Source organism: Haemorhous mexicanus, chromosome 3, assembly GCF_027477595.1.
Source record: "Haemorhous mexicanus isolate bHaeMex1 chromosome 3, bHaeMex1.pri, whole genome shotgun sequence".
In the NCBI taxonomy this organism is placed as follows: domain Eukaryota; kingdom Metazoa; phylum Chordata; class Aves; order Passeriformes; family Fringillidae; genus Haemorhous; species Haemorhous mexicanus.
The window spans coordinates 45,348,941-45,374,221 of record NC_082343.1 but is presented as its reverse complement, the minus strand read 5'-3'; the positions used below and the strand labels follow the sequence as shown (position 1 = coordinate 45,374,221).

The 25,281-nt window shown below is 38.9% G+C and overlaps 1 protein-coding gene across 1 annotated transcript in view; it reads left to right on the top strand.

Moving 5' to 3' along the window:
* The window catches only part of PCNX2 (pecanex 2), a 151,677-nt gene that overhangs the window by 78,575 nt on the left and 47,821 nt on the right, over positions 1-25,281 (top strand). Inside the window, exons 21-23 of the mRNA XM_059841608.1 lie at positions 359-536; positions 12,655-12,764; positions 17,212-17,340. Of these exons, the coding sequence (XP_059697591.1) occupies positions 359-536; positions 12,655-12,764; positions 17,212-17,340 (417 nt within the window). The remainder of the gene's footprint in view (positions 1-358; positions 537-12,654; positions 12,765-17,211; positions 17,341-25,281) is intronic.

Sequence of the window (25,281 nt, the reverse complement as noted above, 5' to 3'; positions counted from 1 at the left end):
TAATGAAAGTGCCAAGGTACTTCCTGGACCGAAATTTTATTTTAAGAAGGACATAAAAATGTCTGGTCTAGATTCTTGGGTTTTAGTAGTCATTACTACTCTTTTTAGTACAGAGTTTGTTCTTTTTTACAACTTACAATTGTGTCATAATGATAAGACAAAACCACAAAATTTCACATAAGTAAAATAAATGTGATGATTTCTGATATTACTTCTGTATCCTTTTAATAAATAAGATAAGTAGATTTAGATATGCATAGCAATCTAAAATACATCTGGTACAGATATTTGTGCTTAAGAGCTTCTTAATTTAATGCCTTATGACTTGATTAGGTTTTTTTCTCTGCTTTTCTTACAGCTGTGACATTATCCTGATAACAGTTGCCGGGATGAAACTCCTCCGCTCCTCATTCTGTAATCCTATTAATCAGTTTGTTACTCTGAGCTTTACTGTGATCTTCTTCCGATTTGACTACAGAGACATTTCGGAAAATTTCTTGCTGGATTTCTTCATGATGTCCATCGTGTTTCATAAGGCAAGTTTTAGGGCTCCTATAATTTCTTTGGAAAAAAATTTATTTTCAGTTTCATCTGGCTGATCAATATGTGTTAGGACTTTCTAGAAGTAATGAATGCATACATAGACTCAAATTATTGGTATTATAGAGGAAAAAAAATCCGTTAAATTGAAAAAAAGGCATTGATTAAGTGTTTCTTCTGGCTTTGTGCAATGTTTTTCATCTACTTTTTGTTCACGTGTTGCTGTATAAAGTTCAGAATTGTTGTTTTCAGCAGGAGAATCCTCAATGAGTTTGAAAGAGCCTCTTGGGTCATTAGTGCAGGACTGCCCTCCAGATCAATCGCCTGGTGTTTTTATCTCGGTTTCCTTTGAATGCCTCTAGTGGTTGACTCAACAACTTCCTTTGGGAAATTATTCCATTATCTAATCACCCTCATGATAATAAATGTTTTCCTAATGTCAGCCTTAACATTTTTCTTTTCCTATTTTCAGTCTGTTATCCTTGTGATGCTGCCCTTAACCTTAACCTCAGTGCTCCTTCCTCTCTATTACATTGTTAACTCTTGAAGTGTGCTCCGGTTGAATTTATTTAAAAGCTACCAAACCCTTTCTGCATCAGTCAGGCCAGACCCTGTCTTTATTTGGAATCTAAGCTGTTTCACTGAAAGAATTAGGCTTAACTGATACCTTGAGAAAACATGAGAAAGTACTGAAGATTTAAAAGTATTTGTCCAGGGGTAATTCTAGTGAGGGGTTTGGTTTTGTTGTTCTTTGTTTTATTTGGGTTTTTTTGCTCAGGCTTCTTTGCTTGGTTTCTTTGTCTAAAATATTCCTACTATATGTGTGAGTAGGACCCAGCTAGCATCCCTTAGTTGGTGAGACAAGAGAGACATGGTTCCATATTGATTGCTGCATGTGCTGTGGACATATGTATCCCTTCTACACAAGCAGCATCAGCTCATACTACTGTCTATGCCCACCTGGAAGTTTCAGGCTTATGGAAAGGTCCAGTTAATTGGTGTTACATTGGGAGTTCCCAGTCATTTAGGGAAAGAGTGAAGGAGAAATTAAATGCTTTTCCTGGTTTATTTCTGTGCTGCTGTAAGGGAGGATGAGAAAGGAGGAGTCACAGCTTGGTGAGGTAACTTGAGCTCACACTTTTTGCTGAACTCTTAGACCACACTCCAGCAGAAGCTTCACCTGCTTCAAGCCTTCACCCTCAGAACTGTTGTTCTGCTTTCTCTCTGCTGGGGTGAGAAGGCAAGGGCTGGGGAGGAAGGGCAGAAGAGGTGGAGTAGAAGAGATGAGACAAAATTCTGCTTTAACAAGATCCCCCTCCACCATACTCTGATCCTAAAACAGGACTAGAGTAATTTTTTAAGCTTCTAAGCTTGGAGTGAAAGATAACCAGCGAAGGTGATTCAGAGTTTGCTCACATTAGGCCACTTTTCAGTATTTGTTTTATTACCATGTTCCCTAGAAAAAGGGGTAGATTTTTGTCTACAGAGAAGTTTATCACTGCTAAGTTCCATGTCTGAATGATGACTTTCTTAGTCCTAACGCTCATTCTCTAAAAACCTTTTTACAGGATCAAAAAATTAGCATGCCAGAATTTAAAGCTCCGCTATTTTTTAATTCTTTTGAAAATGTTGACCTCACGAGCATATTGCAAAATACTGCCGTGAGTTATTGCATGCTTTTGTAAGAAAGAGATACAAAGTCTTTTCAGTAGGATTTTTTCAGAGTTACTTGGGTAGATTGAAGCTACTGTTTACAGTAGAAAGACTAGTGTTAGCAATGAGAATGAGATAATGAAGGATGCTTATTAATTTAAGCAGAGATGTTTGCTAGAATAACTACTCATCTGCTAGACTGAAGGCTGTACTGCAGGCATGTTTTGAAAATTTGGTTTTAGCATTGATCTTCCATCTTCATATCTAACAATATCTGAAATTTTGCAGGTCATTAGTTCAGCAAGTGGAATTGTCCTTGTTCCATTTAAAAGTTCTAAGTCAAATGGTTGAATTATTTATTTTACAAAAGCACATGCACAGTTTCACAATGATCATTAGATCCAATATGAAAAATAGCATTGCAGATGATAGCAATTAAATTCCTTTTAATTTCAAACCACAAAGGGCATAACTTTTCTTTACCCTAATTAAGATTTGAGCTTTAATTAGCTCAGCATTATGGAACTTCAGTAAAGGATATGATCATTTGATGATGAAGATGATGTGTGTTTATTTCATACTATAGCCTCTAAGCAAACTGCATCCACCTTTGTTCCTAAAAGCTTTATGGGTCTTCACAGATTCTGTCTGTATTTCAGTCATTTTTATGTTTGCACTTATTTTTTAAAATACAAACAAAATCTGAAATACTGTCTATTACTGTCACCTTTAGCTGTGCAGCGTTTATTACACAGCCATCACTGATTTCTGTTTCCACGGTGAAAATGTCAGTTTGCCACTCTCTTAATTAGGGAACATTAGAAGCGCTGTCTTAGTCACAGTGGTGGCAATTTTTAAGCAAGCTTACCCCACAAAAAGCTTTGCATGCTTTCAAAACATGGTGATAATATTTTTTTCTTCTACTAGGCACTGGGGAAGAAAGAATCTAAATTCAACAGACATTCACAACTGCACTAGTCACTCTTGAAGCAGATTATATGGAATAAAACTTTGCTAATAATGTTTGGTAGAGTATTTCTAAATAGATCACTGATTGTGCTTCCCTTGTTTTCCCCATTATGCTGTTAATTTAATGTAATTTAGTCAAATCAGAAACTCCAAATGAGCATACTGCTCCCTGAGCAAGCTGGGACACGGAAGTCCAAATTGCCGCTCACAGATTTTCATCTCTCTTAGCCAAAACACCCACACTGAGGTAACACAGAGAGCAAGAGAGTCTACTCAGTTCTATTCCTGAGAATTTTCTTTTTTTTTTTTGTCTTTTTAACATTGTAAGACTTACTAATGTGGCACAGTTAATTCAGTTCTTTTATAAAAATGATTAGCTGTTTACATTTTGACAATTCACAGAACGTGAAAACACTAAATGTTGATTTAGGCATATGCAGAGTGTGCTATTTTGTATTTCAGACTGCCTTGGGAAGGCAGCAAGATAAACATTTAGGAAATATTCTCTTACTTGTTTTTGAGAATGATTGCAGCATTTAATTCAAGTGAAACAGGACTTCTCCATCGTTCTGAAACTGAGACTTTCCAATCTGCAAGACCAGGTTGTGTCCTTGACTACAACCTGGGAATCTTCTGTCCAAAACTCCTGTTGTCTGTAATCTTTAAATCAGAGCTGAGTGGCCTTTTAAAAGTTTGTGGTTGCTCATTCAGCATGTGTGGGTGTAATGCTCTGATGTGTATTCTGCAGGAAGTCAAACCAGATAATCAAGACAGTCTTGGTCTACATGACTCCATATAAACTTTTCAAATGAGCCAGTTGCTCTCCCTGGATATTTTGGAGATAATGTCAGTGCAAAGGTTATTAAGAATGTTCATATTAAGTGAAAATGAAAACCCAGAAAAAATGGAGAATATATTCTTCATAGGCATAGCAAAGATGGAATATATAATAGGACTTAGGAGATTTCTTCCTAGACTTTTAACACTAGGAAAAATTCTGAGACTCTTTCTTGTAATAGAGTAAAAAAAAAACAAAAACAAAAACGTGGAAATATTAAATAGTTGGAATAGTTTATTTGGAACTGATGAAAAGATGGGCCTTCCATTCTTTTGCTGTCTACTGACATAATATTTAACTGAGGAAAAGCTTTAACATATGCAAAAGCTATCAGAGGAAGAGCACATGGATGGTTAAGTGATATTATAGCTCATCCAGTCCATTTTTCTTCATTGTGATAAAAACAAGCAAACAAAAAGTAAAACAGTAATGTGCCCAGCACTGCCTTCTGTGGCAGATGTGTGAGATGCTTTTGAAGGGTGACTGGAGTAGCTGCTCAAGAATGATCCAGTATTTAAGTGTGAAGTAGAAGTGAATGCAAATCATTCAAACAGCAGGGATATCAGTTTGGAACTGGCTGAATGTTAACAGGGATGCTCAGGGCAGGACTTGTCCCCAGCTCTTTTGCTGTGCTCTGTTAGAAATGCGGTTTTCCGTTTCATCCAGTGCCACAGGCATCCTCTAAATTTTGCTGGTGGAAAGGAGTCATAGTATCTCCCTGAACTGCTTTTGGAACTTCAAGCAGAGCTGATGTTGAGCCGAAGGAGCAAAGACAGCAAAAACCTCTGTACTGTGCTGTGGATGCTCCTGGCTGTAGTATGCTCTTGGCTACTACAAAAGCTTAGCGCGAAGTTCTTGCCAGTCCCTTCACTCCTGGGAGCATGCTGCTAAACTGGCTCTTACCAGCAACTTTTCCATCTCTACAGCATAGAGATTTTTCACAAAAAAATCCATATTTTTTGTGAAATAAAAAAAATCTGTGCAGCTTCCTTTAGGCCTTAAAGAGTGAGCCACCCCCAGCCTATACACTCATCTACCACACAGATCTGAATGGGAATGATAAGCCCAAGTGCCATTAACCTTCAAATGTATAGGACTACAACTTCTTAGCTCTTTCACTGTCTTATAGGTTACTGTCAGGTTTTTAATGGCCTCCTAATTTGTGTGTGTGTCTATGAACTAATTAGCAATACAAAAATATGAAATCACCTTATATTTGCTTATCATCAAGTCTTCTGAGGGTTCTGAATTTGTCTTCATGCATAAGGCAAAATAATCAAAGAAGCAGAGCTTGTTAAATTTGCCTTCATTAACACTGAATTTATTTGCCTAAGTACTCTTATTCCTGCTGAGCTCACTTAAATATACAATTTCCCTGTTTGATATTTTTTCTTCTTTCCCAGAATATATTTTCCAGCTAAAAAGGAATCCGCATTTTTATAAGAATTTTTTCTCTTTCTGTATACTTCTTTCTCTTGGATATAGTATCCAAGACCACATGTTTATGAAAGATGATCTTTGTCAAAATAGATCCAGCTAATGCAGCCAGTTTGTAGCAACCTGGCAGACCTTTGCTGATCAGGCTTAACTTTCAACATCTGCAACACAATCCCTTGGACAGGAAAGAAATTGGGGGTCATCTTGTTTTCCTTCATTTTATGAGAAAGTGCTGCCAAGTGCGTTGACCTTCTTGGTGCTTTGTTGAAGTCAAGTAATTAACCTATTGGATCTTTTTATTGCCTTTGTGGCAATAAAACTCTTGATTAGTTGGCATGTCTCATTGATTTAGGTGTGCTTATAATTCAAAAGCCTCACTCTTTTTCCTCTCCTCTTCTGATTTTTCATCCTTCTCTAAATCTGATGTTTCACTTCAAAGCCTCTGGGTCTAAGTCATTAATTCATATTTTAATCCATTCCTTGCCATTTGCGCATACTGAAATCCAGTGTCTTAATCATCTGTACCCTCTTGGCTCACAGCTGTTCCCTCAATTTTTGATACCTGGCATATAAACCATTTTAAGACACTTTCTGCTGAGTAAAATACTCAAGGCTACATCTGATATTTGACAGGATAATCCCAGTGGTATTTTCCATAGACTCATTTACTCTCTTGTGCACTGTACAGTTCATGTTTCCTCTTAATATTGGAGGAATGGTTTAATTGATTTTTCATTCAGGCTTCTGTCACTGACCTCTTTGTCAGACTTCATTCATTACACATTACAATTTATATTTTCTCTCTCTTTTTTTTTTTTGGTGGTTTTTTTTAATTTTCTCTAGAATGGGGCAAGTGCATTTGGGAGATGTACACCCACTCCCTGGGTCAGTATGGCTCAGTAGGCACTGAGGTCTATGTTCATGTGCATTCCTGCTGAGAGAGGCCTGTTCTGTCTGTGTTGATGGAGGCACTGAAAGAGAAATCTGGAGAACTTCAGTGCAAAATTGGTATTTTTCTTATGTCCACTTTTACCACAGAATGCTAGAATGGCTTGGGTTGGAAGGGACTTCAAATATCATCAAGTTCCAACTCCCCCGCTTCTACTGGATCCGGTTGCTCAAAGCCCCATCCAGCCTGGCCTTGAAGGCTTCCATGGATCAGCTTCCATCCAGAGCTTCTCTGGGCATTGTTCCAGTGCCTCACCACCCTCCTTGTGAAGAATTTCTTCCTAATACTTTATATAAATCTCTTTTAGTTAAAAACCATTCCCCTTTCTCCTATCACTTCAGGCCCCTATAAAAAGCCCCTTTTTGGGGCTCCCTTCTCTTGTGGGTCTCCTTGGAGCCTTCTCTTCACCAAGCTGAACAGCCCCAACTCTCTCAGCCTTTTCTTCATAGGAGAGGCACCCCATTCCTCTGACCATCCTCTGGACCCACTCTAATGGGTTCATGTCTTTCTTGGGCTGGTCACCCCAGAGCCAGATGCAGGGTTCCAGGTGGGGTCTGAGCAGAGCAGAGTAGAGGGGCAGAATCCCCTCCCTGGCCCTGCTGTGCCCACACTGCTCTGGATGCAGCCCAGGACATGTTTGGTTTCTGGGCTGGGAGTGCCCATGGCTGGGTCATGTCCAGCCTCTCACCCACCTGCACCCCCAAGTCCTTGTCATAGGGCTGCTCTCTTATCCATTCTCTGAGCAGCCTTCATTTGTGCCTGGGATTGCCCCAAGCCAGATACAGGACCTTGCACTTGGCTTTGTTCAACTACATGAGGTTTTCCTGGGCCCAGTCCTTTCAAAAAAGAAATTTCTGGGAAGATACAGTGTTGGGAGAATCCATGCCTGTGAAGGCTTTCCTGAAAATGCTTAAATCAGTGCAGCTGATGAGGGCACTCCCAGCTGTACTGATTTATTTTGCTTGTCTGGCCCTCTTCATATTAAGCTGATGGGCTCTGATCACTTTTGCTCACCTTGGGATATATGTGAGTCTGTTTTTTTACAGTGCCACAGGTTCCTTCCCTGGGCTCTTGCTATCAGCTGACAATGTAGGAAGGAGCAGCATCTGCCATGAGCAGATCCAAGGCTCTGTTAGGTTTTATCATCATCTTATTGTCATAATCCTTACCATAATTACATCTGGCTAACATTTAACTTCAATTGTAAGGCTTTCAAGGCAAGCTTGCTGCTCAAATTGCTTAAAACATGCCTGTTTTGTACAGTGTCACTGTTAAGTGCTGAATGTTGTGCTTGAGGAATATATTCTTTCCTCCAGGGTTTGATATCAGAGACTTGGAATGATTATATTTTGATCCTCTTGTATGTATTGCATTAGACAACGATTTTGAAGCCCACGATATAAAGGCTTCAAGTGTCTCTAGGCATGTGCAGATAAAGACATCCTGGAAAGTATTTGTTGTAGGTTCAAGTACAGCTGTCCAAATACACCACAGAATGTCACAATGACTTAAGGCATAAGCATTAAAAACCCTTAGTATTTCCAGTAAATCTTGTTTTGCAGGATTTCATAGGTGAAGTTTGTTTCAAATGGTGTTAAATAAAAACCCAAAAGTCAATGGTTTGCAAAGCAAAGCCATGAACAAGAGTAAAATCATTACACCAAGTTTAATTTTATGTCCTTAAACACATACATACTTACAGCTTTTCCTTCTTCATGTATATTCATTTTTATTGACATACTAAAAAGAAAATGAAAATATAGAAGTAGGTATTAGAGTTTAATTCCAAAAGCTGGAGTTTCCACTTGATCAGAATTAGCTTAACATGAAGAAGTAAATACTCCTCTCAGTGTCTCAGTTCAAATCATCTCAAGGTCACAGGATCTAAAGAGAAATATTAAGAAATACCTGTTCAAATGAAATAATTTCTTCCTGCACTTAACTTTTTTAATCTCAATTTGTGTTGCATGTAGAGCATGTAGCTATATATTTATATATGTGACCATTATTTTTGTTTAAAACCTATGTGTATATATATATACACAGTTTTTTAAAACATAAAAAAAATTTAAACTTAGCAAGAAAATGTTAATGTTTATGCATTATTTTGTCCCAGAGTTGCCAAGAAGTCTGCCCACACAAAATCCCAGCAGATGCCAAACACATAGAAGGGCTGCCAGAAGCTGAGAGCATTGCATAGTCTCCATCTCACACTGAGTCATTTAAATTCAGGTGTTAACCTCTGCCTAGTTTATTAAAATCTACCAAACTGAGAAAAGGATACATGATTTTAGTGGTGTTTCAGGCTCCACAAATTTTTAATTTTTCCTGTATGTTAACTAATTTCCATTAAATTTGTTTGTAACGGTACTTAAATTTGTATAAGTAAGAATAACCAGATTTGAAGAAAGTCCTGGGAAGATGAGTCTTTGCCTTTGCTTTATTTATTACTCACTGGTGCACCAGAAATCTGTAGAGGCTTCAGAGCTCATAGAAGACTTAAGGATGATTAAGATAAAAGTGTATCCCCATAAAATAAACATAAAAGATGGATGCATGTTCTGCACTTTCACTTGACGGTAGCGCTGGTTTAAATTCACCAAACGTGCTGATAATTTAAGGTCTTGATAAAGACTTTAAAAAACTGTTTACTGTGTAAAACTGTCACATGCATACAGATATCTAGGAATATTAGAACTTTTATGTCCCCTACATGATATATAATTATATATTATAAATAATTTTTAAACATATAATAGTTTCTGCTTATTGAACTGTAGAAAACACTGAAGATCTAATAAGTCTTAATAAAAATATTCTTTTATAAATCATTCTAAACTGGGATGCAGAAGCCGTAAATAAAAATTAATCTTTTATATATGCTTAAGGAAATGGTTATAAAAAGAGGGTTAAAATTCACCAGAGGCTATTTTTTTTCACCTTGACTTAAGAAGGTTCCCTCTTTGTATCTAGCACTGTTACACCTCACCCTCATTCAAACAGATCTCTACTGGGGATAATTTGTGTGTTTCACAGAACCACAGAAGGGCGGAGGTGTCCCATCAGGTCTCATGGAAGTGGGTTTTTTCTAGTTTGGTTTGATGTGCCTTTAACTAATCCTTTGCTATGTAAGGTGTCAATTTCTCCATGCTTCCTCACAGCTCTCAGGGACCTCTGGCTTGAAGGGTAACTAGTAAAGACCAAGCCAAGGAAGGCATTGAGTACTGTGGCCTTCCACTTGCCCTTTGTCACCAGGTCCTCTGCCCCATCTCTCAGCAGATCCATCTGATTTTTTCCAGTTGCTGTGTGTTGCTGTCAGTGCACCTGTAGCAGTCCTTTCTGTGGCCTTTTACTTTCCTCAACAGATTCAGCTCCAGATGGGCTTTGCCTTTTCTCTCTCTTTCATTCTGTATTGTTTCTGACAATTTAAAAGAGATTAAGGTTTTCCTCTTTAGCTCATGTCTTCAGATTACTGAAGGATGAAATGCAGCTAGTTGTAGTTGAAATAAGAGAATAGCTCAGCCTCCCCTATTTATGAAGGCAATTTTTAGCAGCTTCAGTTTCTTTCTGTGAGAAAAGCTCTGTGAGTTCCCATAACAGATATTGGAGGAAGCATATTGCAAATTGGATGAAACTGATAAGAAGAAACAGTTTCTCAGATCGTTCTAGCAAAATCAAAAAGAGAAAATGTAAAGCCATGTCCTCCTTTCCTAAATCTCAGTGTTGTAGTTGGTAGACGACATCACCTTTAGCAATTATAGTTAGAGATGTAAAATGCTAATGGCATATTACCCTGAAGGCATTTTGCAGAACATGCCCTGGAAGCAGGGATTTAAGAGGTAATAGAGGCACTTGACAACTCTTAATGAAAGCAGTAGCTTGAAAATCACACATTTCCAGGCTTTTAAGTGCAGGGTTGTAAGGCTTTCAAAAACCAAGAGAGGTTCACTAAAGCATTCTTGCTTCATGTTCTCGAATGGAAATGAGCTCCTTTGCCTGTCTTGTGGAAGTGTTAGCTGAGAGGAAAGTGTTGGAAGAAACAACAGGAAGTTCAAGCAGTGGGGAATGCAGAAGCAGTAGGACTTGTTAAATACAACAGGGAACCTGGGCTCCATGGGCCAAGTTTTGCAAGGTGTAAATTGAAAATTATATATTGGACAACTGAAAATTATATATTGGAACAAGGAGCCAGAAGGTGTCCTCCTGGCTTTGGTTTCCTAGCAAATGCAAAACCTGAGTTTTATTTGAGATTTGAAAGCCTTTTGATGAATTCTGTGCTTTGAGCACAGCTAGGGTGATTTATGACTCTGTGATGTCAATCTGTAACTGGCAGAACTTTGCTGGGTTGTGTTACAGTTTTAAATTTTTGAAGTTTCAAATGTAAGTCATCAGCTTTTTCCAGCCCTTCACTTAAATCTTTTTGCAGAAAAAATTTTTCTTCCAGCTGTTCATTGTGATGTTTCAGATAAATAAGACTGAAGTGAAACAAAGCAACCTCACAGCCTGCTAAAAAAGATTCAAATAAATAAGTGTCCATTTGAGTTTCAGTTCAGTTTAACTTGCCTACTTTAATGCTTCAGTCTGCAAGTCACATGTGGTATTTTTGACAGAAAACAAAGTTAGCAAGGTATGAGTTTCTCAAACTAAGTAGGGGTAACCAGGCTGTGCATTGAAGGGATTGTAACAGCTTGGTTTTATCAGGGCTTTGCTGGTTTTAAATAGTATATCTGTGCAAAGTAATTGTAATCTCTACTTTGTGTATTGCTCCTAATTTAAGTCAGGCCAAAGCAGAGAAAGTGGATGAATCCCTGCTTGCATCTCACCTGGAAGGTTTATTTGTTGTAGCCGGAGCTAGGGTGACACTGATTATACCGAGTTAGCAGCTGCTGTTTGATGGTTTTGTAGCACAAAGACCAAAACAGGTCAATGCTACAAGTGATTCTTGCTTCCCTCACACTTGATAGGCAATTATTTACTGCAGTCTGTGGAGAAGCTCAGTGAAACATCCTGTAAGTGCATTGCCACTTGGGTACAGATGGCCAAGTGGGATTTTGGGGCTGGTGACTTAAGGAGCTTGTGTCTGTGCTGATGAACTCTCCCAGTCTGTATGCAAGGTGCAGGTATGGAATTGCCACCTAGAAATGAACCATGGAGAGTTTTCATTCAAAAGAATTCCTGGAGATTGTTTGGAAGACTGTTAGCTGGGCCAGACCAGAACCTTCGCAGATGCCTTTCTAGCAGTTTAAAAATATGCACAATATCAGTGCTTGAGAACATTCCCTGGAAGCATTTTAATGTACAGGTGTTGATCCAGTCTCAATGTCTTTCAGGATGTTGGCAAAGTCTTGTTTTTCCCTAACTCAAAAAAATTACTTTAAGAAATTCAACATATATTTGCTATAAGAGCATGAAATATTGCATATACTCCTGTTTCACTGTCAACTTCCCTGTGTGTTGAGCACTAATGTCTATTGATGGCCAAATCTTTCCTGACAGTTTGTCAGGAACCCAGTCTGCAATAGATGAGACATAAGATCGGCTTTGGCCTGGTGCCAAGAGAAATGACAGTGGGGAAAAAATGTATTCCATGGAAAAAGTACACATCATTCTTCAACCAGAAACTGTTGAAGCACCAAGCATATTTTACAGGAAGCAAAAGTAAATTTGTTGTGTTTTCCAGTTTGTACTGCACAACAATAAAAGCTCATATTTATGCAATGTTTTTATGATACAGTGATCTTGCAAATGCAGCTACAATTCATGATTAATGCCATGCATATACTTACATCATGATAGCGTCTCCCATTGAGTCAAAAACTGGGAATGTTGTGTTCTTGAGAAGTCTGATTTCCATGTGCACAGCCACGTGTCACACATTGAACTTTCTCAGTTCACAGTATCCAGTTTCTCCCAAAGTCTCCTCTCCTGTAACCCTCTGACTCGTGGTCATATATAGTCAATGAATGTCAGAACCTGCTCTCCCACTTTCTAATTAGAGCAGACATACTTCTGAAAGGTAATCTGGGAACTACCTCAGTATGGTGGTAAAAAATGGACCTCATTGCAAGTTTGAATTTTGAATGAAGAATATACTTTAATGCCTTACTGTGAAGTAAGACCTTAATACCTATGAAAGCTAATAATACAATATAACTTACTTTTATTCCAGGGCACAGTTTTTAAGTGTCTCTTTCAGATGCTAGTTTTGAAATTATCTCAGTGCCTAAAAAATGACAATGTTTTTCTTCTTTTTCTTTTTTTTTTTCAGCTGTGGGACTTACTGCAGAAGTTGCAGTTCATCATGACATACATTGCTCCCTGGCAGATTGCCTGGGGGTCATCGTTCCATGTTTTCGCTCAGCTCTTTGCAATACCTCATATCCTTTATAAATCTGTTTTTCTTTATTCTTAAGTTCCTCTTCATATATGCAATTTATTTACAGTGTTTGAAGGAGATTTGAAATTCTTAGGTAATTTACTTTAAAATTTGAAAATCTGGGAACATCTTCTGAGAAACACAAGTTTTCTCTTTTTTTCTTTTTTTTGGCTGCATAGGATCTGAAACTGGGAAACTGAACTCTGACTAAACCTGGTGTGTTTATTCCCACCCAGCCACATTCTGCAGATTACTTACTTCCCAGTCCTCAGCACTGAGTTTTGAAGCATCCAAAAAGAAACGTTGTGACAGACATATTGCAGGGCTTATGGCTGACTGAGCTCTCAAATATTAGTTTCTTTCTCACTTGTTTCTAGTTGCTGTGTCAGATATAAATTCATTTCAGTGAGCCAATTTCTGCTGCAACTGTCCTGATTTTTTTTTTTTTTTTCAATTTCAGAAGCAGCTAGATTTTTACATTTTAATGTAAATTGTTTCATTGGGGTGCTGAGGAATATTCTCCTTTTTAACCTTTCCACTCTGTTTTATGAGTAACAATATATGTTTGTCAGCACCAAAGCCGTCCTTCAGAAAGAGTTCAGTGACCTCTAAATGACCCTAAATGTCTGTAGGGTTAAAAACTGTATATTGAATTTTTAGAACAAAAATTACTCAATTTATATTTAGATTTAGTTAGAAATTTGATTGAATATGAAAGGGAAATAAAAAATCCCCCGAAAAACGTTTTAACTGAACAAATGTAATTATGTTGACGTCTAAGGCATTACCAGTTACTAACTTTTAATTTCTACCTTCCCTGCTAACCAGAGTTGTGGAAGAAGAGTTGACAAAGTGGTTCTAGTTCAGACCTACTGCCGAGCTCACTTTGTACTGTTTGTTGGATATATGCACTTAAGTCTTTGTCCCTTTCATCCCACAGGGCTGGGGTTTTTTTCCCTTGAGCGATTCCTTCCGTCTGCTCTTTGCTGTGAAGCATAAGCAATGTTGAGTAACAATGCTTATGTTTCTACATGGGAGGAATTAATGGAAGCCTCAGAGAGAGGGAAGTGCACACAGAATAACTCCCAGAGGGAAAGCTTTAGATTGTCTCCTTATAGAAGGAAAGCATTATAAAAGCAGTGGTCTGTCCTAAGAGTTTTAGGTTATATATTGCTTATATATAAGCAAATCCTTCCAGAATTGCACAATAAAAAAATATTTTCATTTCTGTTGGGGAAGTGTATATGAATTTATTTAGCAAAACATTTAAGAACTAAGATTGCATTTCAACAAGTTTCTCTTTGGTCACAAAGGTTTTCTGCAGTGGTAACTTTGCTCTTGATAAAATTACCAATTAAATTTTGCAAAATGGAAAGTAGTTAAACTAGAGTTTTGTTTGTTTACAGAGTTATTGCTAAAGTGATCTAGCCTAGCTTTTTATTATTTATATTTATAGTACACTTTGTAAATGCAAATCTGTCTTCTAAGGCAGTGCTGCAATTAAGATACTGGTTAAATGCTGAAGTTAATATTCCCACAACAGCAATAACTCTGCCTCTTTGCATGGTAATTTTATTTGTTGTTATCATAACCCTGCAAACAGTAATGATGAATGCATGTTGCAGTTTACAGAGGTACTAAACCTGCCATTTCTTTACAGAGTTAATTATTTGTGGCTCTTAATTGCTTCAATCAGTTCTGCAAACAGGATGTAAATTTTTAAATTTCGAAGTGCCTGGGTGAACTTTTGCTGCAGAGCTCAGTGCTATGAGTAGTTCAGCATCCTTTAATGCCTTGGAGTGCAGCATGAAGGGCAACACGTGTGGAGCTTTGCCTGGGGGAGGTTGTTGAGCCTCCACCATTAGAAATCTTCAGGATTTTAAATGAATATCTATCAGGAGTCATATAGGTTTAGCTGATCCTGCTTGTGGCTACTAGATGGAATAGGTGACCCCTCAAAGTCCCTCTTAAAATACCAGGAACAGGAATGGGCTTCAGACTTGAGGGTAGATCTGCAACTTCCCTTCCTTGCATTTAAGTGGGTAAGACGAGGTTATGCATCTATAAATATCAGCACGCTGAGAAAGTCAGTGTAGTTTGTGGTTCAAAGGCAGATTTAACCTAAAAAGGGAACAGTGAAATTTGAGGGGGAAAATGAGTTTGTAGTTGAGATTATCCCTTTAGGAGAGTTTCTGCTTTGGTTGTTTCAGGGTTACAGCTCTAACATCAGAAAACAGAGCCCTGTGACAGTCAGTTTTCCCATCCTCTAAGTGGTTGTGTGCCTGGAAGGGGCTTGTAGTAATTGCAAGTAAAAATGTGGATTTTGAGAAACAAAGGATTTGAGCTGGCCTTGCTACATGGTTTTGTGTTAAAAGGAGGGGATGGAAGATTTTCAGAATGTCAGTCTTTCACTTAGTTGTTTTGAAGCTGGTTTGAATTTAAACAGATTTTTAAATTGCAAGAATTAATCTTCAAAGGCAATATTTTATTTAATACTGAAGCTTTGGGGTTTTTGATCTCAAAATTTGATTTTGGCCATGTTTGAAAGAAAATCCATTATTCACAAAGAAACAAGTTCTGCTTCTAGACAATGTAGCCTAACAAAGATGGTACACAGGAAACCTGGTTTAGGTCATAGTGTAGGAAAGTATGCCTGTAAATTTTTGACACTTCTTTTTTACTTAGACATTATTAAAGCATTGGTATTTAAAGTAAATAAGTAATGACCTCATACAGACAAATTGGATATCCTCAAATAAAAATAACCCTGTGACAGATAATTGCCCACTGCACATGTTGCATATACATAAGACAGTCAGATGCTGTCATTTGCTCTCATGACACATTTACAGATATGAAACAGTTAAAATTACATTTCACAAATCAAATGGGTAGTGTCTTCTACTGTCCATTTAGTAAAGCATTATGTCTTCTTAGAAAAAAAACCCCATTGCTACTGATTATGTCTAAGACACAAACAGTTCACAGTGGTGTGGAAATGTCTTAGCTCATGACGGTGGCAATTTTTAAATCAATCATTACATTAGTACCAACTTTAAAAAACTTGGTTTGCTGCCCTTATCTGTCCTCTTTGTTCTCTCTTCCTCTCTTCAGCTCCCATGCCTCCTTCCCTTATCTGACACTTGTAAATACTTGTTCATCTTTCACAGCCAGTGCTTGGTTATGACTGCACTGTAATGTGACAGTTCAGCTTTTTTGATGCACTTGCTTTCTGCTCTGTGCTCTTTTTAAAACTTTAGACTCTCAGGGCAGCTAATTTTTGAATCTCTCTAATGCACAAAGACGCCTTTCCAGACCACTGTCTTTCAGTAAGGTTGAGAGATTTGAAAGGTAAATATTTTGGCAAATATTTGTTTCTAGATTTTGCAAATGGCTTTTAAAGCATGGCTAGCTAGCAGTTTTATAGAAATGCTGTACCAAGAATGATGCTACTTTTGTTAAAGTGGGCTTTTTGTGAAGTCTCAGGGATTGTGGGACACCCGTACAGTATATTGCTATAAGAGGGTAAGCTAAAACACTCTGGTTATTGGGTGACTTTACCTGAAATTTAGATTGAGATGTGCTTGATCACTGTCCAGTGATAGTGGTTCCTTTAGTTCATGGCTTCTTTACTCTGTACCTCCCTCCCAAGAGAGGTGTAAGGAATGACAACTGGTCTCTCATGCCAGTTTGAAAGTCTTTTTCCCTAAATTTCATGGATGTGGTATGAATTAATGAAGAATTTAAGCCTAACATTTTATTTTCTTGCATTTATTTATGTTCCTTTTACTTGCATCTTTTTCAGTATCATTATCCATCTCCTAACTTGCTTTCCAGCAGCCTGAAATATGACTTTACATTTGAAGTAAACTATGGATTCAGGCATTCATTATGAGGTTTATGTGTGATACTTCATCCCCTGTCCTCACCTTCTCATTTCTTATATATTTCAAAAATTATGAAATGCTGAACATTTTTTAGCTTTTGGCCAGCATGGAATAGTAAATTCTCAGTAAGAATCAATGTGAAAACATGAGTTTGAAACCAGCAGGTTGGAGTATAGAGGCATAGTTTCTCCACATACAGGGTCGTTCCAAAAGAAGCAGAAGCCCACAGAATGGATCACTGGACACAGAGAAAGCAATTCTCCAGTGTGGAGAACAAATAATTTCCAAGAGATTGGTTTTTTCCTCGTGTGTGTGTGTTTTAAACTCTGTGTCAGACTCTGGAAAGGCACTTTTATGTTACAGAAGGTAGCTTAAGTAGCTGGAAAAGGATGTTTGCTGCACTGCCTATGCCTAGCATCTGTCCTCAGACAGGGATTAGGCAGGGTCGCCCCAATAATAAAACTGTAGCATTGAAGAGCCACTGACTGCATGCTGGTAATGGCTGATTTGGCACTGCCTGCCTTCCTCCCTTTCCATGTTACCTTAACTTGCAGTTTTCAGACTCTGCTATGCTTTTTTTTCAAACTCTGGCCGCTTCAGTCTTTTCTACACCACTCAGTCCATTTCTGGGTAGTGTCATCTTCATTGCATCGTACGCACGACCAGTCAAGTTCTGGGAGAAAAACTACAAGTAAGACTATTCACAAATTTCTGCCTTTGTTATTTGTAAAGGTTTTGCTCTCATTAGTTTCATTTCTGGTGGTATTTTTTGTTTCCAAAGATAATCCTTAAATTAGGGCATGAGAGGTTAATCTTTGAATCTTGTTTCTGCTGTTTTACTTTCCCATGGTTATTTGGCTATTTCTGAAAATGTATTTAAGCAATTATCAGTGGGTTACAGATGAGGCGTCATGTTGCATTTGTTGTACAGACACACAGTAACGAAGCTGTGAAAAGGAAAAAAGCAGTAAAACTCCCAGTTGTCAGCCTTTTTTGTCTTGCTAGCTAGTGCTAGCAAATAAATCTGTGAAGCCTTTGGCACTAGCAGTCAGACTGCATAAATACATTTTATACTAACTAGGCTGATTAAATGCTACCCTCTGGGATGCAGCAGGTAACTCTGCAGCTGCAGAACTGTGATAGAAAGGGAAAATTGCATTGGCTGAGTCTTGGCTTGGCCTCGCCAGTGAGAAGGGCCACACACTAACCACACCTCTTGTCTTGGCATATCTTCGTTTGAAGAATTTTCTTTTGTTGCATTTTGACTTGTGTCAGTGAGTGAATATGTACTCACCTATAAAGAAATTAGACAAAGCCAAGTTATATAAGGAGGCTTTGTATTCATTTCTGAATGTGATGAGATTTGTGGAAGCCTTTCTCTCGAAAGGTGCAGATCACTGTGACCCCGAGATGTGTGAAAGGTCTCTGTTTCGGCCCGCGCCTTCGAAGGATGAGTTGGAGTTCTTCAGTTTTCAGTCTCAGAATTGCTTATTGTATCTTATCTATAAAAATTTTTCTCCTGCCCTGCCGAGGTCCGTCCAGCAGGACAGTCAGAGGCACTCTGCCTGCCCCCAGGGTGGTGTTATCTCTTTATACTAAAAACTACGTATACAATGTTTACAATTGCTTTCCAATACCTATCACTTTATATTAGACAGTGAGCTTCTGCTCTAAACCAATCTAAAAGTGCCATCGCCAGTGAAGGTGGAGGTAGAGAAGAAGAAGAAGAAGAAGAAGAAGAAGAAGAAGAAGAAAGGCTAGACACACCCAAATCCCTCCATCTTGCCTCCGAAACCCCTATTCTAAAAATCCCAAAATTTACTTTTTCACCCAGTGATAATTTTATTAATACACTACTTAAACTGTGGCTTGCAGGTCTTCATATGAAGCTGGTAATTTGCTCCACGGGTCAAAATCTAACCCACAGTTGTTCTGGGCTGTGTGTCAGGGTCTCTGAGCCCTCTGGCAGGGGTCCCAGCAACTCTGGACACCCAGAGGGATGTCCTGAGTTCCGACACCTTTCAAGGGGAACTGAGTTTTGTACACTGGGACTAGATCTTAACAGAATTCTGTGTCACATCTTTTTTACTGGGTCAGCAGTTTAATTCTCTTAAGGGAGTGAAGTGGAGGGCAGTTATGGAAAGGTAGGAAACTACCACTAATCCCACAGACAGCTACATATTTTTGGACAGGAACTTTGAACAATATTAAGTAGGAAGTGAGGATTTTAACATCTGCTACATTTTACTTCAACCAGAGCATTTTGAAGACATGCAGTTACCTTTCCAAGTCCCAGTTAGAGAACCAGCCTCTGTTGAAGGCCCATCACTGCCACATAGTTAGGTTGTGTCAAGCCTTTAGGTTACTGTCAAGGGAAATAGAGGGAGTCATTTATATTTGCTTTTGGTTTGTCTAATATTTTGATTCAAAATGAACAGGAGATATTCACAGGAAGTATCTAAAAATAGTTGATACTCAATACTTTAACAAGGGTGTGTGTGTGACTTGTTTTCATCAGTAGTGACCATCTGTGATTCCCACTAAGGGAAGTGAAGAACTTGATGCTAATAGTTTTGCAAAGCAAGGTAATTATTTTATCCATAAACTGTAAAACCTCAAGTGCAGAAGACCAAACCCTTTTAATACACCCTTTAATCCACCACTGCTTGTCAAACTAAGCAGCAGCTACAACTTTGTCTTAAACCAGAAGGCTTACGTTATTCTTTGTAAAAAGTAGTGCTTTGGTGCTTGTTAGAAATTCTGTATCTTTTATGACCTCACTTAAAACAAATACCACAACCTTGCCTCTTGAAACCTCTCAGAAGTAGAAAACAGCCTTGTAGAAGGCTCAGGTTTGTCATCAAAGTAAAATAAGTCTTTGCCTGAACCTGTGGCAGCTCAGAATATGTACATGGAATGAATCCTCCTAAATTTGTATTCATTTTGTCTCTAGTACTTCTGATTCTCCTTTGTCTTACTTCCATTTCACATGAGAAGCTAACCAGAATGAGTGAGAGTTGGACTGAAAAATTCCTGGTTTATTAAAAGGACACCGTGACAAGACAGAAAAAGGCAATGAAGGGGAGCAATTTGGTATTACGAATGAGGAAATTTTCTAATAAATACTTCAAATAATTGAATTAACTGAATGGGTGTTGCCTTATTGCTTTGAATTTTGCCCTTTCAACATGTAAAAATTTCAAGGGGTAGCACAATTGCTTTCTTTTTGAGTGGTGAGTTAGATAGGATCAGGAGCTTGAGCTAGAATGGAAAGTTGTTCTGGCTCCTGCACATCTGCCTGTCTTTGGGCTGCAGTTCTTACAGCCAGATGTGCACTGAATTTTAAGGTTATATAAGACAAAACAGAACAAACAGATGGGGAAGTTGCTGTACAGAGTTCTTTTTTGGAGTGCATTGATGGTTTCCCCAAGTTCAGCTCAGGGTATTCGTGGAAAGTCACAGGTTCACTGCAGTGTTGTCTGAGATGAGTTCAAACAAAGCAGAAGCTCTTGGAGATTTTTTTTTTTCGCTGTTTCCATACTCACGGCTTCTTGACAGGATTTTTGCCCAGGGCAAAGCTACCTTCCATGTACTTTATATAGCTTTTTTTACTGCCTGCTTCATATACTCATTTTCAAACACTTCTTTGCTGTATTGATGACTATGTTAAATTATCGCATATTAGCTACAAATAATTCATTCATGCAGTTAGGTGTTGTCAGTTCCAAGGCTATTTTTTAATATATAATAAAACAAATGGCATAATAATTAGAATAACTGAAAGCAACTTTGACAAGCAGTCTAAGTATCAAAATTGTTTTTCTTTCAAGTCATAAATTGGATTGCTTTCTTAGGTTGTAATTTCAGTACTGATTGTAATCAGTATTTGTACACTTCTCTGTTGTCAAGCAAACTTCATTGCTGTTTCTTTTAAGGAAGAAATTTTTTTGCATCTCTTTTGGGCCAGCAGCCTGAAATTAGATGAGGGGAAAAAAGATCCAGTTCATTTTTGGTAGAGTGAATCCAAAGCTGAAACTTCGAACTTTAGCAAGTACAGAGTACCATGTTTATTAATAGAACAGGGCTACTAGGCCAGCAGTCTGAGTGCTGAGCGGCTGATCCATCTGTTCCTTAAAATGTTGCTTTGGTTGTCCCTACCTGGTGTTTTCTGAGTGCACACACATGTATCTTGTGTTTCCAGCTTTCTTTTAGTTCCACTTTTTCTGCTCAAGAGGAGATTGAATCCTCGGGTTTCTCTGACTGAGCTTCTTCTATCCTAGATGATTCAAGCTGGAGCTGAAAGTCATGGAGAATTAAAATGGTGTTGTTTGTTTTTTCAAGGAGCAGAAGGACTCAAGTGGGTAAAAAAAGGAAAAGGGATTCATTTTGATAGTAAGCAAACTGTGAAATTCCTAACAGGCTCTTCAAAATTCAGGGCTCATGCTGTGCCTGTTTGGGCTCTTGTGGTGTGTGCACAGAGCATGGGTGTTCTTCCCTGCAGTCAGCAGATGCTGTTTGTTTTGAGTGTGCCCTCTGGTACTCCCTGCAGGCAGAGTCTACTACACCAATACATCACTGAGGTCAGGGATCCTTCAGAGGGGAAAGGAAGGATGACAAAGAAGAAGAAAAAATAAGGCAATAAGGAAAGTTAATGAGAAAGAAGACCTCTTGCAATCACAGTCTAGCAGCTTTTACTGCCTTTGTTGCTGAAAAGAGAGGGGTGTCAAATGAGAAGCTGGGCTGCTGCTCATGAGGTGGTTACCTTGTGGGAGTTCAACTATGAGAATTTTTCTTTCTCTCTCTCTCTTATTTTTGGGTTTGTGTTTTTACAAAGGAAAGTTTGCTGTGACACTGGTTTTGTCCAGCCATTGGCCTTGGTCCCGCTTCTGAGTTTGAAGACTGCTCTTTTAGTCCCTATTTTCACAGCTGTTGTAATGATTAGGCTGTAGATGTCAGAGAGAGAAAAGGAAATAGCAGTAAATCTTGTTTAATGTATAGGCACTTTAAAGCATGAAGCGTTTGTCCAAACACTATTGTTCAATTCCTCTGCTTTTGCTTTTTTTCTGGAATACTTTGTCACGCTGCGGCCTGACTCTGTCCTTCTCCTCCCTTCCTCTTATCTTCCTTTGTATCTTGGATATGACAATGACAGAACAGAGAAGGAAGTTTACTTTTATTCCCCAGTGGGTCTAACAGCTGGATCACGTGGAGCAGCCTGTTTGTTCTCTGCTGCAGCTGTGACTTGTCCCCACCAACAGCAAACTGCCACCAGGAATCTGGAGATTTTGCTGTTTACAAGCTGCTTGTCTCTCCTGTACCTTCCTGTTTCTATTCTTCTGGTTCAGTGCCTATTTTTGGGTAAGGCACAGCTTGCATTTGCTTTGAAGCGCCTTGAATGAATTACAGTGCGGTGTAACTGAATTAATTAGGTGTCTCTAAAGAGGCTGTGATTAAATTGCCAGTTATCTCAGACTGGCATTACAGGATGCCTCTCTGTGTTTGGGACTATGTGAGCAAGCCTTTCTTTCCTCCACCCTTTTAAAAAGTGTATCACTGTGTTATTGTTCCAGTCATTGTGGTCTGGAAAATAACCACCTGTAGAGTTAACACAGCTGGGAATGGAGGGCAAGGAAAACCTGCCCTGCTTCAGATGTAGTGCAGATGGCTTTTGCTTCTTTTTTTCCTGCCAGCTCACTTGACCTGCCCATCGCAGACAGCCTGCAGGTGGAATGGGAAGAGTTTTCCCAGTGTACACGTAATTCTGGTTGACCCCACATTATGCACATGTGTGGGAAAAGGAGCTGTGAAAAGTACCTGTCTGCTCCCCCCCTTTTTCCCCATAAAATAACAGGCCTTCCACTTCCAAATGCTTATTTTTAACACATGCTGGTGCCTCTGGTTTCCCTGTGAGCCTGCTCATCTGTTACAGCTGTTAAAACCCCTGCTCCAAACACAAACTGTCATTCACCCGTAACTGTCCATGGGCCTTGTTTGGGATCTGCACACTCAGACCTTTCAAGCTGTTCTTTTTAAGACTGGATTTCTTTTTTCTTAGTCTCTTTTTTGCTGTCTTGTTTGATTTTCACATGTCTTTAGACCTCCATAATAGTGATGTTTACAGAGGAACTGCAGCAGATGTTTGTAGCCCAGTAATGGTTTGGATTTTAATTTATAGTGAATAGGATAAATAACTTCAGCATTTTTCCCCTAATTGACAGGAGATAATATTTGCCTTATTTCATCAAATATCGTCTCATATGTTATGTTCTAACTACTGTCACTGCCCTACTTAGGGTTCAAACTTTCTTGAATATTTCCAGCTACCTGGTCTGAAAGCCACATTGTAGCCTTGAGTTTTACTGTTCATTGCAATTATTTTAGTTTCTTCCAAACTGATTTCTCTGCAAATTTTTGTGTTTCTCTATGGCTGCCTCTATTTCTATCCTGTTTTTATGAACTGACCACAAAGAAGCACTGTATTTCTGTTTGCTCTAAAATGAACTGAGATTCTAGTGCCTTTGCTCACAGCTATTACTCCCTGGTGAACGCTTGTCCATTTGGTGACTGTGGTTCTTCTAAGAGAGGTCTTCACTGAGTTGGCCTCAGGGCTCCTTCAGGCTTTTATTGAGAGTTGAGTTAATTTAGAACTCTTCAAAATAGTATAAATAAGTATCAGCATGCAGATAAACCTGAAATGGGTGCTTATTAGTTCATGGAACTTACAAGTCCAAACAAATAGGACCAATGAATGAACAGTTTTTGGCCTTAATTTTGGGGGTGTTTTCTCCAAATCAGAAGGGCTTACCAATCCTATTTACAAAGCATGTAGAATTTGGGGAATTTGTAGGCTTTCCAGTCTTTCTGGAAATTTCAAAGGTGCTCTTTGAGAGCCCAGCCTGTATTGGTATACTACAGCCTATGCTGAGGTTTGCTTAGGCCTGCCCTGGTATCCTTGAATGTAGCCTTGATGCAGTTGTAAGTGGCAGTCCGTGGCTGGCAGCAGTACAAAGGCTGAAATATTAGCAAGCTGCTGCCATTTTTCCTTTGTTTCTCTTCTCTTAAGGCTGGCAGATTTCCCAACAGAGGTGATTTTTTTTTTTTTTGGAAAAACATGCTCCTCTCTTTAAACAATGAGTATTAACTGGTTTTTGGGAAGTTATGCCCTGTTCTCCAGGGGCATTTGTGGCCGTCGTTCTGGCACTGGGGGAGAGAATAGAGAAAACCAAAATGTTTGAAGAACAAAGAACATCTTTGTGTGAACTTCAGGCTTAGTTCTTCACGAGCTCTCTGGAATTACATGTAACTCATTAGACTTACTCATCTGACTGTCTTCTCAAGACCCTTCCCTGTCTGCTCCCTGCTGTAGTGTGTAACCACTCTCTGTCTTGCACGCCACCAGTACTGCCCATTGCAGACTTGTTCCTGCAACACTTGGCAGCTTTGGGAGTCTTTAATTCCTTTCAGTGTAGAGTTTTGCAGAGTGACAAAACCCACAGCATTCAGGTGTGGGGGGTGTTGCTTCAGGCACAGCCCCAAGCTAAAAGAAGCCCTGCTAGAAACTCCCATCCCTTCAGTGTCTTGGGCTGTGATGTCCCCTAGAGCAAGTGGCCATGTGTGCCCCTTTGGCTAGCTGCTGTAGCATGGAGCTGTGCACACCTCCTCTCCAACCCAGCCCTCACCTCATTGCTTGACTCCACGTGTGGAGTCACACCGAGCTGGGAAAATGTGAGAAAGGATGGGCAAGGAAAACCAGGCACCTTTAATCAAGTAGGTCTGATATTAAAATAAGTGTTTTCTTGAGTTGCCTGCAGTTTCACACTCAGGGGAGGCTATACAAAATTCAAAGATGTAGTTTAACTGTTTGGCAGTCTCTCTTTAACTGGTAACATCTCTTTTGCTCAAATTTTTGCCCCTGGCAGTCAATAAAACAAATTGAGGCTAATTGAATAGGAGCCATATGTGTGATAATTAATTGGGAATGCATTCTGATTCAGTGCTCTGTAGTTCCCTGCCGAGTTAAAGATGCAGTCACAACTCCAGTTCACTGAATCTTTCTAAGAGGACAGAGTAAAGACAGAAGGGAGACATCAGAAAGGGAATGCATGCTGAGATCAGGAGGAGCACAAGTAGAGATCAAGACTGTAAGTGGCATAAATGAAAAGGGAAAAGGGTGGGTGGGCAGAAAGGAAAAGGCATGCAATGAAAAATCTGAGGGGGTAACCCAACAGCCATGGGTAAGCAGGAACTCAGACCTACAAAGGAGAAGAAATCATGAGCATAATCGAGAAAGGACTTTTAAATATATATTTAGAAAGGAAGGCAGCAACAGGATGTAATAGACAATAATGGACTCCCATCAGAAATAGGGCCCATGTAATGTTTTAAGGGCATACGTGGATATACAGTGGCACTAAAGATTTATAATGCTGTTCATCTAATCATTAGCTTCCAAATTATGTCAATCCAATGAGATCAAGTTAACTCATGAAATTTCTGTCATGTCAAATGTTGGAAACCCCTTGAAATGGGTTGTCTGAATTTCCATAAGAATAAGTGTTCTCAGCAAGTGTTCATCCATTCACTTGGATAATGTAGATCACATCCTGTGTTGGATTTAACTGAATCAAACATT